Below are 22,088 nucleotides of genomic sequence, written 5' to 3' on the forward strand. Positions count from 1 at the left end.
CTCATCTCTCACTGTTCCCTTCTCCATTCCTCTCTTCTAGATATATCAATTATGTAGAGCTGTCTAAATGTACCTTCTACTTTTGTATATTCCCTTATACCTTTGTATATGCAATTCCCTCAGCATTACTTTTTCTGTGTAAATTTTTTTAAATTTATTTAAATTTAGAGAGGGGGGAAGGGAGGGAGAAAGAGAAACATCAATGTGTGGTTGCCTCACATGTGCCCGCTTCTGGGGACCTGAGTCACAACCCAGGCATAGGCCCTGATTGAAAATCAAACTGGCAACCCTTTGGTTCGTAGGCTGGCAATCAATCCACTGAGCCACACCAGCCATGCCTAAACTGGTTTTTTTAAAAAAATTACATTTTATTGATTATGCTATTACAGTTGTCCTGACTTTTCCTCCACAGTCCCCCTCGAGCCAGCATCCCCCACTCCCTCAGGCATTGTTCACATCCATGGGTCATGCGTATAAGTTCTTTGGCTACTCTATTTCCTATGCTGTACTTTATATCCCCATGGCTATTCTGTAACTACCTATTTGTACATCTTAATCCCCTCATCTCTTCACCCATTCCCCCACACCCTCTTCCCACCTGGCAAACATCAAAACACTCTCTATACCCATGATTCTGTCTGTGCTCTTCTTGTTTGCTTAGTTTGTTTTTTAGATTCAATTGTTGATAGATATGTATTTTTTGCCATTTTATGGTTCATAGTTTTGATTTTTTTCTTAAATAAATCCCTTCAACATTTCATACAATAATGGGTTGTGATAGTAAACTCCTTTAGTTTTTTCTTGTCTGGGAAGCTCTTTATCTGCCCTTCAATTCTAAATGATAGCTTTGTTGGGTAAAGCAATCTTGGCTGCAGGTCCCTGCTTTTCATGACTTTGAATGTCTTGCCAATCTCTTCTAGCCTGCAAGGTTTCTTTTGAGAAATCAGCTGACAGTCTTATGGGAACTCCTTTGTAGGTAATTAACTTCTTTTCTCTTGCTGCTTTTAAGATTTTCTCTTTATCTTTAAACTTTGGCATTTTCATGATGATGTGTGTTGGAATGGGCCTCTTTGCACCCACCTTGTTTAGGACTCTCTGTGCTTCCTGGACTTGCATGACTATTTCCTTTGCTAGATTAGGGAAGTTTTCATTATTTTTTTCAAATAAGTTTTCAATTTCTTGCTTTTTCTTCTCCTTCTGGCACCCCTATGATGTGAATATTGGACCTCTTAAGTTTTCCCAGAGGCTGCTTACACTATCCTCATTTTTTTGGAATCTTTTTTTTTTCTTGTTGTTCTGATAGGTTGCTTTTTGCTTCCTTATGTTCCAAATAATTTTGATTCTTGGCTTCATCCATTTTACTTTTGTTTTCCCATAAATTGTTTTCTATTTCAATTAGTGTATCCTTTGTTTCTGACTGAATCTTTTTTATGCTGTTGAGGTCCTAAGTTCTTTGAGCATTTTCATAACATTCCAGTGATATGAACTCTGCATCTGATAGACTGCTTATCTCCATTTTGTTTAACTCTTTTTCTGGAGTTTTGATCTGTTCTCTCATTTGGGCCATGTTCCTTTGTTCCCTGTCTTGGAAGCCTCCTTGTGTTTGTTTCTATGTATCAGGTAGAGCTGCTTTGACTCCATGTCTTGGTAGTGTGGTCTAATGTAGTAGGTGTTCAGTAGAGTCCAGTGGCACAGCCTCCCCTATCACCCAAGCTGAGTACTCAAGATGCACACTTTGTGTGGGCTGAGTGCACCCTCCTCTTGTAGTTGAGCTTTGGCTGCTCTTGGCAGGTCAATGGGAGGGGTTCACCCAGGCCAGTCAGCTGCAAAACTTGGCTGTGACCACTTACCACCAACCTCCGCCCTCTGTAAAGGATCAACCGTGCAGGGTAATGATGGCGTTGCACCAGTGTGGTCTGTGGTTCTTCACTGGGTGTGCTGGCCCTGGGGTTTCCCAGGTTGTGCAGGCCAAGGTCAGCCTCTACCTGTTTAGCTTGGGGCCACCCTGCACGAACTATAGAGCAATATCAGATGGCTTCTACTTGTACTGGGCTGGGAGATTCCCCTGTGAAGGCAAGCAGTAAATCTAGGCTGGCTGCTGCTAGTGCTGGGCCTGGGGCTCACTGAGTTCAGTTACTGCTTGAGAGGACTTAGGAAGTTAAGCTAGTGTGGGTTTGGGGCTCACTGAGGCCAGTTGTTGCTTGTTTGAGAGGATTTAGGAAGTTGTGAAGCATGAGCCAAGACCAGCCATTCATATGGAAAAGCAGCTTGGGTGGGCCTGTAAGTCTTGGACAGAGTCTCTGGAGATGTCCAAGGCAGGTCAAACTGTGTTAGGCAAGTTGATGGAGTCTCAGATACGGCACCAGCTTGCCAGCTCCATGGCTCTGTCGGGGGAGGGCTCAGAAAAGGGTCAATGGCCTCTGCTTGCCTTGATGCCAGACACCTCAATCTCTCTCAGCATTCTACTGGTGCCTTCCAAGCTGCCACCCTGGTGCTGGAGCTCAGGGGGAGTAGGTGAGTCCCTATGTGGATTCTTAAAGAGGAACTGATTGAAGCTCCAGAAGTTTCTTCCATCGACTCAATGTCTGTTGGTTTTTGCAGCTAGAAGTTGTGGTGACTTATCTTTCTGGTATTGGGATACTGGGATGGTGGTCCTGTTGCGGGGCTGCGATTTCTGGCTCCCAAGATATCACTCTCAAATTTTATACACCACACATGGATGTGGGACCAGGCTGTTTTGTGTCTGTACTCCTCCTACCAGTCTGGATGGATGTGGTTTTTTAATTCCATAGTTATTGGACTTCCATTGAACTTGATTTCTGATGGTTCTGAGTGATGGTTGTTCTGTATTTTAATTGCGATTTTGATGTGGTTGTGCGAAGAGGTGAGTCATGTCTGTCTATGCTGCCATCTAGACTGGAAGTCCCTGTGTAAACTTCTTTGTATCCAGGAAATGGCACAGCCCTCCCTTCTTGATGCTTCTACTTACTCTGTATCTATCCATCAATATAACCGCCATTTACTGAACACTTTACACAGACCAGAAACTGTGCTAAGTTTCTCACATAGAGAAGTTCATGTGATGAAATAACTGTCAGAAAAGCATATTATCCTAATTTGAAGGTTAAAATAAAAGAGGCTTACATGAGGTATTTGTAACTTGTAGCTTATTTTTCATCCTGATCATATTATGCATTCCTTGAAGACAGGGACTGTCATATTCGTTTTTGTGTGGACTAATTAGCCTAGTACTCACTGTACAAATCTAGTATGTCTAATGGACTGAACTACAACGTCAGTTTCTGCCTGTGAGTGGTCCTGAGCAACCTGTTTGGAGCTACAAAACTATCTACTGTTTGTGGTTGCCTCTGCTGGGCCTGTGTATGTGCAGTAAGGACAAAGTTGCGCACTAAGGCCGGCTTTTATCAGCACTGGGTTAGGGGGCAGGTCAGCAAAAGTCCCAAGGCACCCCAAGATCTGCCTCTACCTGTTAAGCTCTGTCACTGAAAGGGCCTATGGAGGTACCTGAGATGCATGAGGTAGGTTTTCCGTGTGTCATGTGGTAGGGGCGGGTAGTGTTCACCAGACTGATACACATTCAAACTTGGTCCCAGTGCTGTATCTGAGGCCACTCAGCAAATGTTCTAGGGTATGCCAAGTCTAGCTGCCATCCTCTGAGTTGCTTGTATACCTTTGTGGTGGGGAGAGGTCTCAGGGATTTGTGAGGGTAAGGCCAACAGAGTTCATTAGGCTCCAAAAGACTGCAATTTGGCCATGTGAAGGGAGGGCTCTGCACCAGTTTGGCAGGTGAGGGAAAAATGGCCCCCATCCTAGAGCCACCCAACTCAAGCTGCCCCAGATCCTGTCTAGAGAAGGGCAGGGCCTCTCGGAGTTGGGTGGCTGAAGCTCGTGGATCTCCTGTGAGGTGGAGGAGCCGGTAAGGCTGGGGCAAAGTGAGGGGAATGGCCCAACCTCAGAATCACACAATTCAAGTCTATCCCAAATCCTGCCCAGAACTCAGGAGGGTAGAGCCATTAGGAGTCATGATGGTGGGGCTTCCTGGAGCCTGGACAGTGGGGCTAGCGGATCTCCCATGAGGCAGGAGCACAAGTCACATTCACAGGAAACTGGCTCCCCACAGCCACACAACTCAGTCACTGATACCCTGAGTCTGCCCAGAACTCTACACCCTGGCCCAGGCAGCTGATTCCTTAGCAGGGTGGGGTTATGGTATTCCCTCAGGTTGATGCTGTATGTAGAGGAGTGTTCCACCCAAGAAAGATGGTGTGTGTGGTGTGGGAGAACTTACCTCAGGGATCCTGGCCTGTCCCTTCAGCTCTCTCCCCAGAGCCATAAATCCCCGTCTCTCCTCACACAACTCTAGTCTGCTCTGCCCTCCAACAAATGGCATCTAGGGTGAATAGCTGTGAACAAGATTTTATTCACTGACCCTTTGAGAGAACACCTGTGTCTCTCTTTCCCCTCTCCCTGGTGCATAGAATCCCCCACTGATTTTCACAGCCAGATATTAAGTGGAACCCTCTTCCCGGTTTTGGTGTGCTGAGCTGGGAGCCAGCCTTGGGGTTGAGATCCCACACTCTTTGGGGGGAACCTTTGCAGCTGAGCTATCCCTCCAGAATTTCAGCCCCTGCTCATGGACACGGAGATAGCCTTTTTCGTGTCTTCGCCCTTCCTTCCACTCTCAATGTGGCTTTTTCCGTAAATCCTTGGTTATAAGACTGCTCTTCAGTTGGTTATTCAGAGTGACTGTTCTCTATTTTAGCTGTAATTCCTGTTTGGTCTTGGAAGGAGGTGTGTGTAACATCCACCTACTTTGTTGCCATCTTGGATCTAAATCTACTCTTACTTAAATGGTTTAAAAATGAATGCTTAAAATCCCCATCAAATATCTGATATTGATAACTTCTAAAATTATCAAGTTTCTAGCCAAAGAAATGGATTTCAAAAGAATTTATAATTAAGTATGCTTGTTTTCCAATTTTAATGTAAATAATCATATATGTATATGTTATGTTACATGCTTACATAATAGTATAAGTTCAATGTTTTAAAATTTCTATATTTTTGGCAGTCGACTTTTCTTATAACCAGTTTCCTTGACTCATTTGTTATTTTTGACATCTGATGTACACCAAGAATACAACAAAGATTAGTCTGTCAGCTTGGTGCTTATGATCTGTATTGTCAATCTACTCTGAGCACCCTCTCTACAGCCACCACTGCTCTCGTTATCACTTAAAACTACTGTAATTCCATAAGCTCGATTTCCCTTTAGTAACTATGTATCTGTCTTCTTTGAGCTATGACTAAATGTGATCTTCACAACAACACTCTAAAGCCACCTCTATTCTTTCATCTTCCAGCCAATCAGGTCCCTATTGGCTTTATTCATGATTCATCAGGAGGGATTCCACAGTCAATTCAATACCGTGCTTGGGGACAGCAAAGCAAGAGTATGATAAGAACTTCATCATACACTGCAGTTTTTTAAAGTTATTCTAAACTTAGTATTATATATTCACATAATTCGAAGATCTAGTTTTACAAGCTTGCAGAAAAAAACAAGTCCTGCCCTGGCCGGTGTTGCTCAGTTGGTTGAACTGTAATCCTGACCAAAAGGTTGCAGGTTTGATTCCCCATCAGGGCACATACCCAGGTTGCTGGTTCGATCACTAGTCATGACGCAAAGAAGAAGGCAGCCGATCAGTGTTTCTCTCACATTGATGTTTCTTCCTCTCTCTCCCTCCCTCCCCACCTTTCTCTATAAAAGGAGTGAAAAAAATGTCTTCAGGTGAGGATAAACCTCCTCCCCCCTCAAAAAAAACAAGTCCTTCACATAGATGTCCTCTATAATTCTCTCCCCCCTGAGACAACCATTTTCAACTCATATACCTGACTCTTGTGGAAATTACCTCTATTTTTACCACAAGTTGCAAATAATGTGCTTCCATTAGCCTACATCTTGACTCTCCTGCCCCTCAGTTTCTGGACACTATCTTTTTTCTTTTTTTTAAAGATTTTATTTATTTACTTTTTTAGAGAGGGGGAAGGGAGGAAGAAAGAGAGGGAGAGAAACATAAATGTGCGAAAGAAATACTGACTGTTTGCTTCTTGTTTGCCCCCAACTGGGGAACCTGGACTGGGGTGCGCCCTTACTAGGAATTGAACCTGTGACCTTTTGGTTTGCAGGCTGGTGTTCAATCCACTGAGCCACACCAGCCATGGCTGGGCACTATCTTTTGACTTCCTAATATGGAAGATAAAAATTTAACTCCACCCACCATCCTCCTGACTTGTCCACATAGTTATACTTTAAACACTGATCCAACAAAAATTTCTGTATGAACACATATTCTATTTAAAGCTGAACTAGGCAAGTGAGGGTTAGGGGATGGAAGGCTCAAGGAAAAGGGAAAAAGAACTCATGGACATGGTGGTGATTGCTGGGGGCATGGGAAGATATAAGAGGAATAATTGGCAATGATAAAAAATACACCCCCTCAAAAAAAAAAAAAAAGAAAAAAAAGCTGAACCATGAGATATACTGATTATTTCTCCTTTCCAGCACAACTTTTATCTAAAATGGCAATAGCCTTGTTTCCTCATTTACTTAGTCTATGTTGTATATATTAATAATTTAATTCTAAACTCATTGCTAGTTGTCTAAATCCCTTAAATCTCTTTCAATATTTTCAAATACATCAGGTGTTCTATAATCTTTTTTTTTTTTAAAGAAACGTCTCCTAGAGGTTTAGGACATATTCCAAGTCTAGCTGACATTCCTGGTGTAGTGCTGCCATCCTGGGATCTCCCTTTACCTCTCTCCTATGTTGGATCTTGTTTCCAATATAACATCTTGACTTTTTAAATTTATGTCCTCATTTTGGCAGAGGAAGTCCTTTAGCTGCTTCGTCAGAAAGGTTGTGAGAGAGGTACACATTTTGAGAAGTTGTATATATGAAAACATCTTTATACCACTTATACTACATAGACCATGCTGGAGACAGAAATCTAGGCTATTTTTATTCAACATTCTGAAGGTATTATTGAATTGTCTTCTGGCTCCTAATGTTTCTATTGAGAAGCCTGAAGCCATACTACTTCCCAATTCTTTGTGACTGTTTCTCCTTTTCTCTGGAAACATGTATGATTATCATTGTTTTTAATGTTCTGAAATGTCATAATGATATATAAGGGTGTAAGTTAGTTTCCTTTTACCCATTGTGTTGCACTTAAATAGCCCTTTCTAATATAAAAAATATTTTTAAGGTTTTTAATATAAAAAATTTAAAACAAAATCATAAGTAAATGGTATAATGAACCCAGGTATTCACTATACAGTTTAAATAATTATCAACATATGACTAATCACATTTCATTTATACCATTTCCAACTCCTGCTTTGCCCCTGGAATATTGAGATGCAAGTCCCAGACATCATACCATTTCTTCTGTAAATACATTAGTAATAATATGAGGATTCCTCCCTCCTGCACCAGAACATAAACATATTATCATTAGCCCATCTAAAACATTAATAATTTTTTAATATTATCGAAAATTGAGTCAATATTCCAGTTTTCCTGATTATTTCTAGTTTTTTAAAACTGTTTATGTGAATCAGGACCTTAGTAAACTTTTTCAATATGAAAACTAGTATATTTAACACTGAGAAGTAACTGCCCTGGCTTATGTAGCTCAGTGGATTGAGCACAAGCCTGCAAACCTAAGGGTTGCCAGTTCAGTTTCCAGTCAGGGCACGTACCTGGGTTGCCAGCTGAGAGGCAACCCATTGATGTTTCTCTACCTTCCGTTCTTTCTCCCTTCCACTCTCTCTAAAATATAAATAAATAAATAAATAAATAAACAAACAATCCTTTCTGTCTGACATCTTCTCAGGTAGCAGTGAGAGCTGGGGCTCCTCAAGTTTCACTATGTTGCCCAAGGATGACGAGAAGAAGAAAGATGCTGGAAAGGTGGCGCAGAAAGACAAAGACCCAGTGAACAAATCTGGGAGCAAGGCCAAAAAGAAGAGATGGTTCAAAGGCAAGGTCTGGGACAAGCTCAATAACCTAGTCTTCTTTGACAGAGCAACATATGATAAACTACATCTACAAGCTTATAACCCCAGCTGTTGTCTCTGAGCAATCCGTGGTTCCTTGGTCAGGGCAGCCCTTCAGGAGCTACTTAGTAAGGACTTATTAAACTAGTTTCAAAGCACAGAGCTCAAGTAATTTACACCAGAAACACCAAAGGTGGGGATGCCCCAGCTATTGGTGAAGATGCAAGAATAACAGGTCCCACCAGCTACATATTTTGAAAAATAAAACTTTATTAAATCAGGAAAAAAAAAAAAGAAAATGAAGTTGTATATTTAAAAAATAAAATATATTATTGGGGAAGCATTTCCTAAGTTTATAAATGTCTAATTTATAATTTTATAAATTAGTACACCTGTAACTAATATTATATTGTATACCAATTGTAACTGGAAAATAAAAACTTATTTAAAAAGAGATAAATTTAAAAAAATAAGAAAAAATGTAACCTTTAAAGAGATGAGAAACACAGTATCTGAAATGAAAATCTGACTGATGGGATTAAGAGCAGATCAGACACTGCACAAGAAAGGAGTTTTGAATTTGAATATCTAGCAATAGGGAAAATATCAAGCATCCAATACACATGTACTTATGAGTTTCATATTGTCACTAAGAGGACTTGGATAAGTGGGAGACAAAGGTATGTTATAGTCTTTGGGTAAAAACATAAGAAAATGCATGAAGTGGGAACTAGCATGGTATATGGGAGTCATATCCCTATCCATTCTACAACAGATTTAACTATTTGTGCCAAAACGTTTTATTCTATGCAGCAAAGAATTAAAATATTTTTACCTGGAGTTCTCCAAGTTTCTTAGATGTTGGTGAAACAATGCTGAAAAATCCATTGATGTGATGGGTTGGAGAAAGCTTGGCTAATCCACTGATGTGAACTCTACCAATTGGAAGATGATCAAGTTTGGTGATTACTTCCAGCACCAGCACAGCCATATCTAGTCAGAAACAATTATAATATATGCAGATAGTTTTCATTTACTTTTATTTTTAGAAGTGGAGAGAAGTGTATACATTAGAAAACTTCTTTATGTAAAAAAATTATCTTATTTTCAAATAAACCATTCATTTAACATATAATTCTGGGGCAGGGTGGAAAGAGTTAACCCACAATTAACAAAACAATAAAGTTTTAGAGAAGGACAATAACAATATACCTCACAGAGAAAAAAAATTACACTGAATAAAAATATTTAGCCTGTAAAGTACTTTGTAAGAAAAATATCTTAAAAAGAGTGCTTTTAACATATCTGGGAAGAACTCAGGCTTTGCTTTTGAAATGTAAAAGCAATAACTCTTAGTTCTTTTTTCTCACCATTTCTAGTTTAGAATTGGACAAAGGGCTTCCCTTGTATAGATGCAAGAGTTGGTCCCTGCTTCCCCCAGAGCATCTAATCGCTTAACCCTTGATTGTACCTGGAGTACTGAAAGAATGAGAGCACTTGGAACTAATCGGAATGGAAATAAACTCCTTAACTGTATTCTTCAATTAGTTGCTCAGACTTAGTATCTTCATGGTCATAATTTACAGGAGGAGGAATGTAATGTATTCATATGGAGTCTGAGACACTTGCAGGACAGTGTAACTTCTGAATATTTTCTTTTGAAAGCTGAGAAAATGGATCATTTTCACTATTTGTTCAATACTGTAGTAAAAAGAGCACAGGACTTATAATGAGAAGACCTGTGGTCGTGTTGTAGTGCCTATATTCACAAACTACTTCTGTGTAAGCCATAGTGGTCTGTAAAATAGGCATCATAATACTTATATCATGGTTGTGTGAGGAATAGGGTGTTGCAAGTAAAACATACAGCACAGTATCCTCTCATATGTAGATGTCTAATGACTGTTATATGATATTCGGTGAATTACCTAACATATCAAAACTCCCTGTCTTACCTACCCATGGAAGCTATCTAAAACTCATGAGCAAATACATGTAAAAGTGCTTTGTAGTCTGTAAGATGATGTGTATACGCAGGATAGGGAAGTGTACCAACATTTTTTGGTTATTTACTAACAGCCAGGCCCTTCCATGTCTCATTAATTCTCTTAACAACTTTATGATATAGTTGTTTCTGTCCCATGTGAGGAGAACACAGACTCAGAGGAGTCATGTTACATTCCTAAATTCACCCAGCTTTAAAGTGACAAAAGTGGGCTAACATTCAGTTCTATCTATATACTATAAAGTACACAAGTACACTATACCATGCTGCTTCATTATTCATTACTTTTAGGGAGAAAAACTTCATTCTTAGTAAGCTTCTGACCTCTACCCACTTTTGCTGTGAAATTATTTTTCTTTTTTTTTTTAAGCAGGAGAAAATAACCAAATTTAATACATATATATGAATGGGAACCCCACATATGTGAGAGAGTCAGAGACACCACATGCAAGAAAGATTCAGAGACAGAAAAGGAGGCTTGAGCTATATAAGACATTCTGTGGAATTAGAATCCTTATTGTTCAGCATTCTTCCCACCTGCATTGTCTTTTATATTACTACTAACTATTTAAACAGAGGCAAAAATCAAGCGGTGAGGCTCAGTGAAGTATTGTAATTTTCTCAGTTTCTACTCTAATCTTCACATGCAGCCAAACATTTTCAAGGCTGCTTTTTCCCATGCAGAGATAAAGGGTAAGGGAGAAAAGATGTCAAAAGAAGAGTATGAGGTGTATCTCAGAATCCTATAATCCCTCTATTTCCTGAGGCAGTATGGCATAGCAGAAACATTAATGATCTTGGATTCAGGGCATCCCTGAAATTAGGGTTCGTGTACGGGGGACTCGGGTAGGTCACTTTTAACTCTGAAATTCAATTTTATCACCTAGAAAATGAGGCTAATACCCAGTGCAAAAGTACAGGGCCTCACAGCATGCGTTATAATACTTCCAGTGGCTTTCTCTCATTCTTCCTATTGTATTTTTACTTTCCTTAAACAAAAGTTCTTAAAGATTTAAAATGTAAAGATTTTTCTCAAAGAAAGGCCCTTTCTGTTTTTCATGTTTTTGTAATAGTCCTAACTTCTGTCCAGGATAAGATAAAATAGGCATAAGGAAATGACTAAAATATCTGGTCAAGATGGAGGAGTAGGTAAACATGGCTTGCCTTCTCACACAACCAAAAAAAATTACAATTAGACTACGAAATAAGTATCTCCCAGAATCATCAGAAAATTGAGCTGTATGGAAGTTCAACACCCAAGGAATTAAAGAAGTCATATTTATCCCGATGGGTAGGAGGAAGGAGACATGTGGAGATGCTGAGTAGGCAGTCCCATAACCACACATGGTGGATAAAAATCAGGAGGGATACCTTGGGAGCGAGGGATCCCAGACCTATACCTGGCAACCCAGCCCAGGGTTCCAGGGCCAGGGAGATAAGTCCCTATAACTTCTGGCTGTAAAAACCAGTGGGGTTGGGGTGGCTGAAGAAATGGCAGGATTCTCAGGAGTCTCCTCTTAAAGGGTCCGCAATGGACTTAGGACTTTTGCAGACTCACTCTCTCTGGGCTTCAGCACCAGGGCTGCATCTGGAAGGACACCAGTGATATACAGGGAGAAAGTGAAGTGTCTGGCACCAGGGCAAGTGCCGGGGGACAGCTTTCTCCAGGGCAAAACTCCAGAGGCCAGGTAGTGGCACTACCCCCATTCTGAACCTTCCCCTACACAGGACCACAGAGTGGCAACACCGTATCGGAGACTCCATCAACCTGGTTCACAAAGGATGCCCTGCCTTGGTGATTACCTAAGGTTCTGCCCCATCCAACTTAGTAGTGTGCTTTAGAACAACAGGCCATGCTACTAAGACAGGGAATAAAAGTAGCACTGAAACAGAGAGGCTGCCAAAATGAGGAGACAAAGAAATATGGCCCAAATGAAAGAACAGAACAAAACTCCAGAAAAAGAACTAAATGAAATGGAGAAAAGCAATCTATCAGATACAGAGTTCAAAACACTGGTTCCTAGGATGCTCAAGGAACTCACTGGGTAGTTCAACAACATAAAAAAGATTCAGGCAGAAATAAAGGTTACACTAAGAGAAAGAAAAATCTACAGGGAACCAACAGTGCAGGGGATGAAGCTGAGAATCAAATCAATGATTTTGAACATAAGGAATAAAAAAAACCATTCAATCAGAACAGAAAGAAGAAAAAAAATCCAAAGAAACCAAGGACAGGCCAAGAAGCATCTGGGACAATTTCAAATGTACCAACATTTGAATCATAGGAGTGCCAGAAGAAGGGAAAGAGCAAGGAATTGAACACTTACTTGAAAAAATAATGAAAGAAAACTTCTCTAATTTGGTAAAGGAACTAGATGTACAAGTCCATGAAGCACAGAGTCCCAAATAAAATGGATGCCAAGGGGACCACACCAAGACACATCATAGTTAAAATTCCGAAGGTTAAAAGAATCTTAAAAGCAGCAAGAGAAAAGCAGAGAGTTACCTACAAAGGAGTTCCCATAAGACTGTCAGCTGATTTCTCAAAAGAAACTTTGCAGACTAGAAGGGATTGACAAGTATTCAAAGAGATGAAAAGCAAGGAGTTACCACCTAGATTACTCTATCTAGCAAAGCTATCCTTCAGAATTGAAGGGCAGATAAAGTGCTTCCCAGACAAGGTAAAGCAAAGGGAGTTCAACATCACCAAGCCACTATTACGTGAAATGTTAAAAGGACTTACTTAAGAAAAGGAAGAGCAAAATTATGAACATTAAGATGGCAATAAACTCACAACTATCAATAACTGAATCTAAAAAACAAACTAATCTAACAAGCAGAACAGAAACAGAATTATAGATATCATATCATCTGGAGGATCATCAGCTGGGTGGGGGAAGGGTAAGAATGGGGGGAAAGGTGCAGGGATTAAAAAGTACAAATTGGTAGGTAGAGAATAGACTGGTGGATGTTAAGAACAGCATAGGAAATGGAGTAGCCAAAGAACTTACATACATAACCCATGGACATGAACTACGAGGGGGTACTGCCGGAGGGAATGAGGGATACTGGGTGAAGAGAGGCAAAGAGGGAAAAACTGGACAACTGTAATAGCATAATCAATAAAATATATTTTTAAAAAGTAATGAATAAAACAAACAACCCTACCTACTTCACAGGGTCATTTTAAACATCAAATAAGATAATGGACTTGAACATGTTTTATGATCTGTAAAATGCTATACATTTTTGCTTGTTCCTATACATTATTTTTATCTGAGGAATTCATATAATCTGTTTTACTGCTTTCCTCTTTCCAATCTGGATCTATTCATGTTTTATGCTAATATTTGACAATATATTAATTGGTTTACTTTTTGCAGTTTATTTTCTTTTAAATGAGCTATGAATACAAAAGAGTACATAAAATAACAAAACAAATACCACAGTACTTAAAAAACAGACTTTTCCCAAGTTTTCAGTTAGAGCATACACTCACGTGAACCAATGTTGTGCCTTCATTTTCTAATAAACATATACTCATGTTCACAGCTGTGCCATCACTTAGAAAGTTCACCTCATCTTTCTCCTATTCAAATGGGACTTTCTCCAGGGTTTTTCTCCTAACTAGAATAATAAAATTTGAGCACTGGCCAATTTGGTGGTTAACCCCTTCAATTTATTAATGAGAAAATTAAGACCCAGGAAGATTAAATGGCTTGCTCAAAATGTCAGGCAGCAAGTTAGTATAGAACAGAAGTAGGATTTTGATTTCCTAATAATTTATGATAAATTTAGCCCTTATTAATTTCCTGCAATATTCATATAGTATTCATTGTATGTACCACATAATCAGGCACTTAATTACATACTATCTGGCACTGTTCACTTCTGTTTCATATATGTCAGTTTTGTTTTTTCAACAAATTTTTAATTTCTTTTTGATTAGAGACATTTAAAATCTCTCTATCCCCCCCAGTGCCTAAGATACTTCTCACACACACGCACACTTTTAAAAAAATAAAACTTGCATTCATTTTTATTTTTTTCAGTAGCTAGCTTGCTAGGAGTAAATAAACAATAGCAAGTGAGTATGAAATACAAATTTCCTGAAGTTTTGGATTTTGATTCAGATTCTTTTTTTTAAACCTTCTTGGTGTTTGCTGGTAGGGTATTTTCAAAAAAATTAGTTTTCAATTACAGTTCACATTTAATTTTATTTTGTCTTAGTTTCAGGTGTATTGCACAAATAGTGGTTAGATAATCATATATTTTACAAAGTGGTACCCGAGTATTTCGAGTACCCACCTGGCATTACACATAGTTATTACAATGTTATTGACTATATTCTCTATGCTGTACTTCAAACATATTTTTATGAGACTCATACCTACAATGTGTCAGGTACTGGAGCAATAATGCTACAAATTTTTTTTTCATTTAATCTTCACAATACTTTCCTTCAGTTAAGTGCTATTATCCTCATTTAACTAAATAGGAAACTTGAGGCTCCAATATCTTAAGGAATCTCTCAGCATCACAGAGCAGCCACTCCTGAAGCCAGAGGTCAAATTCAAGATTGTCTGACTTCAAAGCCCATGCTCTTCTCATTCAACCAGGCTGCTTCTTTATGGAAAGTCAGCTATTTGATCTCATTTTACAGATGAGGAAAAGGGACGTCAAAATGGTAAGGGCCTTTCCCAAAATCCCACAGCTGGTAACACCAATCTAAAGTTCAGATGACAAGTCTAATGCAGTCTTTATCATAGGATGCTCAAATAAATGTCTGACCTGTTAATTATCATATGAATAGATACCTTCTTTCTTACTGAAGAATTTCTAATCACTCTTCATTTGTTAAATTATATAAAAATACCACCTGCAGATTGAAGTTTTAGGTTTCCAGTACCCAAATATCTATGGGTGTCCTTTAATAGCACTTATTACTTTCTACCTACTATTATAACTAAACTTCTCTGTGAATTTAGTTAGAACTAGATTCCATTCTGATTAAATATTTTTATTCATTTCTGTAATTCCTATAGTGCCTAGCACAATGCCTAGCACATGCTAAATGATCATTATATATTTTTTGAATTGATGAATTGCTGAATTTTTGTTTTTTACATTTTGATGTCTTCCAAAATTTTTTCTTGGTAGAATGTAAGCTTCTTCAGACAGGCTAATCTTTAATTCAATTTTGGCTCTTCAGTATTCTTAGTCCAATGATGTTTACATTATAAATGTTTAATTTTTACTGAACTGCACTGATTTGATAAATAACCCCACCATCCAAAATGTGTTTATGTGAGAGCTTGACCTAATTACTGAGAAGTAACACAGGACATTTAGAATGCTTTCCTGGAATAGAAATGAAGAGATTTTGGCTCCTGGATTTCTAAAGAGGGATATTTCCCTTCTCTGAAAACCTGTAGTACTAACTCACTAAACCATTCATTTGGCACGTAGCAGGGATTATCTTGTACTGTTAGTAAATTTTACATTTGTATGCTCTTTCCTTGAGCATAATTTAAGTTCCAGAGCAAAAACTATGGTTATTACTTCAAGAAGCATTGATTTGGTAAAATGCATGAGTTTGATGTCAGACAGAAGTGGGTTCAAATCTTAAGTTTTGCCATTGTCAACTACGTAACCTTAGAGAGTACTGATTTCATCTCTGGACCTGAGTTTCATTAGCTATAGAAGAGAGAAAATATCTATCTTGCAGGATTATTAAGGATTAGAAATAATATGTGTCAACTGCTAGCACACAGTATAGTTTCAGTAAATTATGGCTATTATTGAATCACTGAGTCCTCAATAATTGTTAACAAAGTCATACAGATACTAGCTATGCAATAACACTTATTGCTAATAATATTACTATATGCTTATCAGGTCTGTAGGTGAAATGATAAGACAAAATCATACCTGTTAGGTAAGAGGTAAATTGCTTTGGACCACAGCGAACAGCATAATGTGTAGTTGTTCTCACAGCTTTCGATTCAGTCTGCAATGTGTCTCTGGGACAAAAGAGGGTTCCATCTGATGTTTCTCCCCACCATCTCACTCGAACAAGTACACAAGAAGGAGGCTTTGCAATCTTCCATATGACTTTATCAACAGTAAGTTTCAGAAAGCAGCGTAGTTGGCCTTCAACTAGAGGTGGTAGGCTTGTAGATGGAGGAATGTCACTCAAACCTGTAGAGAAATTCAAGAACACATAGTTAAAATTTAGCTCTGGCTGGTGTGGCTCAGTGGATTGAGCGCCAGCCTGTGAACTGAAAAGTTGCTGGTTTGATTCCCAGTCAGAGCACATGCCTGGGTTGCAGGCAGGACCCCCAGCTGGAGACATGTGAAAGGCAACAGATCTACGCATCTCTCACACACCAATCTTTATCTTTCTCCCTCCCTTCCCTTCTCTCTAAAAATAAATAAATAAAATTTAAAAAAATTTAGACTAAACATAGAAAACATACCCTGTTTTAATAAAAACACATAAAAACATTTTAGTCTCTACACAAAAGCAGGCTTATCTTACCTATTCTAATAAAGGAGAAGCAACTAGTAAACTAGACCATAGAATAACCTATCTGGTCACTTAAGCCACCCTGACAACAAACTAGTATTTAGGGTTGGATTCAGGTTAATTTAAGTAAAGAACATACCAGCTGAAGACATACTAATACAAACTCCTCTTCAATGGAAAGAGACCATTTGAAAAATACAAATACAATAAGGTAGATAGGTTTTCAGTTTTCAGTTGAAATTTGTCTTCCAAGTACTGTTGTTTTGATTATTACAAAGTCCACAATTCTTAAGATATGCTATCTTTACCTGTTACTTTAAAACCATCACTAAATGTAGAGCAGCAAACACCCCCTTCACTCAACTCTCAAACGATTAAGTCCATACCATACATTTCACTCAGCATTTCAATAAAAATCACCTTAGATTGTCTCTTTTCCTTCCTGCCAACATCATAGAGTTAATAAGGACAAAGATTATCATTTTAAGATTCTGCTCTATTTTTTAGCACAATGCTGGGTTCATAGTATTTATTGGCTTCATACAGATAACAAAATGTAAATAAGGCAATTAAACACAGCTTTCTAAATAACTTCCCTTTAATGTATCTTCTAATCAAGACTGAGAGATTTAAGAAATCATTCTTACATTACACACCTTTCTATTCTTCTGACTTTTCCCTTGGGGACTGTTTATGCCTCACTAGGAGAAAATATACTGGAATATACCAAAGTAATTCTTTGGATTTCTGAAATCAACATCCTCTCTGCTCTCTATAGTGGAAAAAAGACCCATCATAATCTTTATGGATAACAATTTCAATATAAAAATTGTACATGGGTGTGTACATGAGCATTACTAAATATGCATACAAGATTGCTAGTAGGGCATTCTTATGTTATTTCTATTTTGCTTTTCCTATTAACCAGATATGCTTGACTGGTCTGACACAGGGAACACCAAAACTGACCACTTCCATGCTTCTGTTTCATATCTTCCCATCATTCCAGGCAGGAAAGGTACTGCCTCAAAACTGTCTTAAGTATCTTTAAACAGCCCTGGCCAGTGGCTCGGTTGGTTGGAGCATGGTCCTGTACACCAAAAGGTGGCAGGTTCGATCCCAGGTCAGAGCACATATCTTCGTTGCAAGTTCCAGCCTCGGTCAGGGTGCATACTGGAGACAATCGATCATGTTTCTCTCTTCCACCGATATTTCTCTCTAAAATCAATAACCGTATCGTTTGGTGAGAATATTTTAAAAAAATCTTTAAAGTTTGGATGAGATTTCTTTCTAGGGTGTAGCTCCAGTCCTCACCTCAATGGCCTAATTACTATGACTATTCTATTATCTCTTTGTGCATAATGCAAAAAGGCAGTCACTTATTTTTCTTTTTGAAGCAGCCCTGTAGAGATTCAAATTCTAGTTTTCTGATCTGTCCTGGTTCCTAGGGTGACTGTTCTTGTTGTAGGTAACGTTTTTATACTCTCCTGGTGAGCTTGTATCTCCTGGAGTGAACTAACCTGATGAACCTCTTGCCACACACTCTTTCATCTCGAATCCATCATAGATACTCACATGCTCACTCCTTCAACTCTACCTACCACATGGTCTGATTTCCCACTCTTCTTTCTTCTCTCCTCAACTATCTCTCCCAACTTCCATTTGTAGCCCTTCACACTTCATGATTGTATCATGCTTCACTTATTCAACTAACATTTACTGAGTCCTGCTTTGTGCTAGTTCTTGAGGATTCAGAAATGTATAAAGCATGACCCTTGTCTGTTAGGATTACTGACATAGGCCCCTCTCCAGCTTATGTTTCTTCCATCCTACATGGACCTCCAAAGGTGTACCCTCACACACATTTAGCTTTGTTATCAAGAACGCTCCCAAGTCGTGGGGATGATTTCATGTACACTGTGATGACTATAACAGTGTGTTGTGTATTTGAAAGTTCTTAAAGAGTAGATCTTAAGGGCTGTTATTACGGGAAAAAAATTTTTGTACCTACGTATGGTGATGCATGCTAACTTGTTATTATGGTGATCATTTCGCAACATATACAAACATCCAATCATTATGTGGTACACCTGAAACTTATTCTATAAGTTACTTTAACTTACTATTTATATTAGTTACTGAAACTAATATAATTTTATGTCAATTATATCTCAATTTCCAAAAAGAAAGAAAAAAAAATCTGTAGAATTTTTTATTCCCTACCTCTAGAGGCGCCCTACCTGTACCCTTTAGTCCTTACTTCGCCCCATTTATTCGTCGAGTCTACCACCCCCTAACCTCTGCCTCCAGCCCTTATTTTCTTTCCATTCGTTGGAGAGCCAAGTGCCCTCTCTTTTAAACTGATTCCCTGGCTCCCTCCTCCGTCCTTTTTCTTCTTTTTTTCTTTTAACAGGAGGGTGTCGGCGGTCTCCCTAGAAATCCTTACACTCTGTTCCCCTGACCCCGCCCTATGACGCTTTCCTCAACTTTTGGTCGCTCAGGTTACCTCCTTTCTTGCGGCCACGGCCGCCCCCAAGGCCCTGGCCTTTCCGTTGTTTCATGATGAGGCCGAGCTTTTCTTCACCAACTCAACTTCAACTTCAGCTCCAGCACCTAGGCCGTAGCCTCCCGCCATCCCTTCCTACCGCGCCTGCGTTCCCCAGCAACCGGCACCGCTGGGCAGCCTGGGAGGCAGGAAGAAACTGCTTTTCTTCTAACAGTCTCTTGAGAAGCGGTGAGAAGGAAAGGCGCCAAGACTCCTCACCACCAATAGACTGCAACACCCAGGATGCTTTGCTACACTACCTCTGCGGGGTTGGACACTGTCGCCTCTAGCTGCGCAAGCGCAAAGCGATGCGTCCTTTGAGGACTCCATAGCCCAGAGTGCATTGCCTCCAGGAGCGCTTCTCTTTCCGGGAAGGGTCGTCGAGCTGCCCGCTTGAGGTCTTAGGGGCTCGCAGACTCCGTTACCCAGCTTCCTTTGTGGAAGAAATCTTCCTGTTGCGCACTTCCGGTAGAACCTCCAGAGGCGAGTGGGTGGAGTTTACGGAGCCGGTGGGCGGTGGGCGGTGCTGCCGGTGGCTGGGTGCTGTCCAAAAGCGACTGGGCAACACTAAGGGAGCGAGCTGTGACCGGTCGGGCCGCGCTTAGCCTGGGACGAAGTTTCGGCTCCTGTTGGACTACCTCTGGGCTACCCTTCATGTCGGCCCTCGAGAAAAGCATGCACCTCGGCCGTCTGCCCTCTCGCCCCCCTCTACCCGGCAGCGGGGGCAGTCAGAGCGGAGCAAAGATGCGAATGGGGTACGTGACCCGAACCCCTTCTTCCTAGAGGCCAGGCCTTGGCCATTGGAGAATGGTGGCTCTGGGCGTCTAGAGCTGACCGCAAGGGAAGCTAAGGAGAGGAGAGAATGTTGGCGGCGGCCTGGAGGCGTTTGGATGGAGTAGAAGGGAGATTTGGGCTCTAGGGGAGGCGCTAAGTTAATGGAAATTGGAGGACAAATCGTAGTTAAGGGAGAAGGGAATAAGGCAAAAAATTGAGGAAGCCGGGAGGGTAATTTTAGAGATTTAAGAGGCACCTACAGAAGAAGGGATGGAGGAGGTTTGAAAAAGGGGAGTCGAACGATGACGAAGATGGGGAGAAAGCAGCAAGGGATGGTTGAGGGAAGCGGGGAATGACTGAGAGAAAAGTTGAGGGGGAAAAGTTGAGGGGAAACAACTAGGGGAAGATTTAAGAGTAAGAAGACTGCGAGAAGTAGATATTAGAAAAGCTGAGAGAACTAGAGAGCGCCTAAAGCAGGGTTAGAGAAGGAAACGAACTAGGGAGCAGAAGGTTCTAGAGAGTTCCTAGAGCTGTAAGAGGCAGATTCAGAGACTTAGGATGACTAGGAGAACTGAAAAAACTTGGGAAATAGACGTAGGGAAAGATGAAAAACATAGCCAAGAAGACTGTTAAGAGTAAGAGGAATGTGATGAGAGGAGTGAGTGTAGGGGAGACAGGATGTGGGCGAGGACTGGGAGGATCTTAGAGAGCAACCGTGGGCTCTAGAAATTGAGACGTGACTAGGAATAGGGTTTGGTGAATGCAGGTGCTGCAGAGGGAAGGTCTGGGCTTAAAGAGCAAGATTTGGGCAATTGATTTTTTGCCTGGCAAGTAGGTCTGATGGCAGTTATGTACTGGTTTGATAAAACTCAGAATTAATGAAGCATTTACGTAGCTGCTTAAAATGTTTCAAGGTAACCATTTACTAGGAAAAAAAACCTTGTTGAAGAGATAGACTTTTGGAGTTTTAGATTGTTGAATGGCTTGTGCCAAGTTAGGGAATACTTAGTAGGAGAGAGAGCATAATGAGTTGAACATCGGAGTGTTAATTGCTGGAAAGCAGAGAGAATTGAATAGGCAGTTGGTTTTTGAGGGGTGTTTGTAGTATCAGACAGGATCCTGGAGACTAGGGAGTATAAAGAGAAAATGGGAAGGAAGAATATTTAGGTACAAGATGGTCAAGAATTTGTGTTCAGAATCTAGAGATGGACTGGTAGATTTTCTTGGAGTTAAGTACTAGAAAAGAGAAACCTTAGGTTCTGAATAAGTAATATGGACAAAAACTCATCAAAGAGCAGATGAGGATAGGAGATGTAAGACTGTGAAGAGAAAGCAATGAAGAGAAAGGAGAATCCTATAAATTGAAATAGTAGGAGATGGTGAGAACAGTTGGAAAAACCAGGGAAGGAAACTAAGAATTGAAGTGAAGACCTGACTGTGACACACAGTAGAAAAGTGAGAGAACCTGGGCCGGGAAAGGTAGGTTGATGGATAATGGATGCACAACAGAAAGAGGTGGTAGAAGGCTACATTTAAGGTAAAACAAAGATTGTTTTAGCTTTGGAAGATGAAGATAGGACTGTGACATGAATAATAAGGAGGATTTGGAAACATTCATAATTATTTGGGAAAATTAACCTAGAGTGTAAAATTACTGTAACATTTATTGTTGATATGTATCTTAGTTGCTGTCTATTTTACATTAAGATCTAAAATTTGATTTTTCAATATATCAGCACTCTGATAAAAAATGCAAAAAATTAGCCTTTTAATAACTATACATGCTTCAGATAAGTTTAATTAAAGCTCAGCTTCTCACTTTGTCAAAACAAGTTCTCTGGAGATGAACTGAAGAAAAATACTGAGAGAAAAATAAAGGGAAATCTGCTGATTAGGAGGATATATAATTGTTAGTAAATTACTCTCTTTAAATAGATGTTTGGTCTTCTTAATTTAGTTTAACTGCTTGTCCTGGAAAGTAAAATTACCCAGAAAGGTGCTTCTTTATAGTATTGTGAAGAGAAGAGCATACGTAGGTGAATTTTATGTGGTCCTCAAGTGGCTTATTTTCGTGTGTGTGTGTGTGTGTGTGTGTACGTGTATGTGTGTGCATTAACTTACTGGAACATAGGCAGGCCTCTAAGTCTAATGT

General features: G+C 39.8%; 2 protein-coding genes and 1 pseudogene across 2 annotated transcripts in view; 2 read left to right on the forward strand and 1 right to left on the reverse strand.

Moving 5' to 3' along the window:
* C2CD3 (C2 domain containing 3 centriole elongation regulator) overlaps nucleotides 1-19,389 on the reverse strand; it is a 121,804-nt gene extending 102,415 nt beyond the window's left edge. The window contains exons 1-3 of the mRNA XM_054576264.1: nucleotides 19,124-19,389; nucleotides 16,020-16,289; nucleotides 8,919-9,076 (exon numbers count right to left, since the gene is read on the reverse strand). Of these exons, the coding sequence (XP_054432239.1) occupies nucleotides 8,919-9,076; nucleotides 16,020-16,289; nucleotides 19,124-19,178 (483 nt within the window). The 5' untranslated portion in view covers nucleotides 19,179-19,389. The remainder of the gene's footprint in view (nucleotides 1-8,918; nucleotides 9,077-16,019; nucleotides 16,290-19,123) is intronic.
* LOC129072660 (40S ribosomal protein S25-like) lies at nucleotides 7,956-8,341 on the forward strand (annotated as a pseudogene).
* Nucleotides 19,390-19,587: 198 nt separating the features above from the next.
* The window catches only part of PPME1 (protein phosphatase methylesterase 1), a 62,653-nt gene continuing 60,152 nt past the window's right edge, over nucleotides 19,588-22,088 (forward strand). The window contains exon 1 of the mRNA XM_054576263.1: nucleotides 19,588-19,917. Within this exon, the coding sequence (XP_054432238.1) occupies nucleotides 19,817-19,917 (101 nt within the window). The 5' untranslated portion in view covers nucleotides 19,588-19,816. The remainder of the gene's footprint in view (nucleotides 19,918-22,088) is intronic.

The sequence above is a fragment of the Pteronotus mesoamericanus genome, unplaced genomic scaffold, assembly GCF_021234165.1.
Source record: "Pteronotus mesoamericanus isolate MK-2021 breed Mesoamerican mustached bat unplaced genomic scaffold, CSHL_Meso_final contig_33, whole genome shotgun sequence".
In the NCBI taxonomy this organism is placed as follows: domain Eukaryota; kingdom Metazoa; phylum Chordata; class Mammalia; order Chiroptera; family Mormoopidae; genus Pteronotus; species Pteronotus mesoamericanus.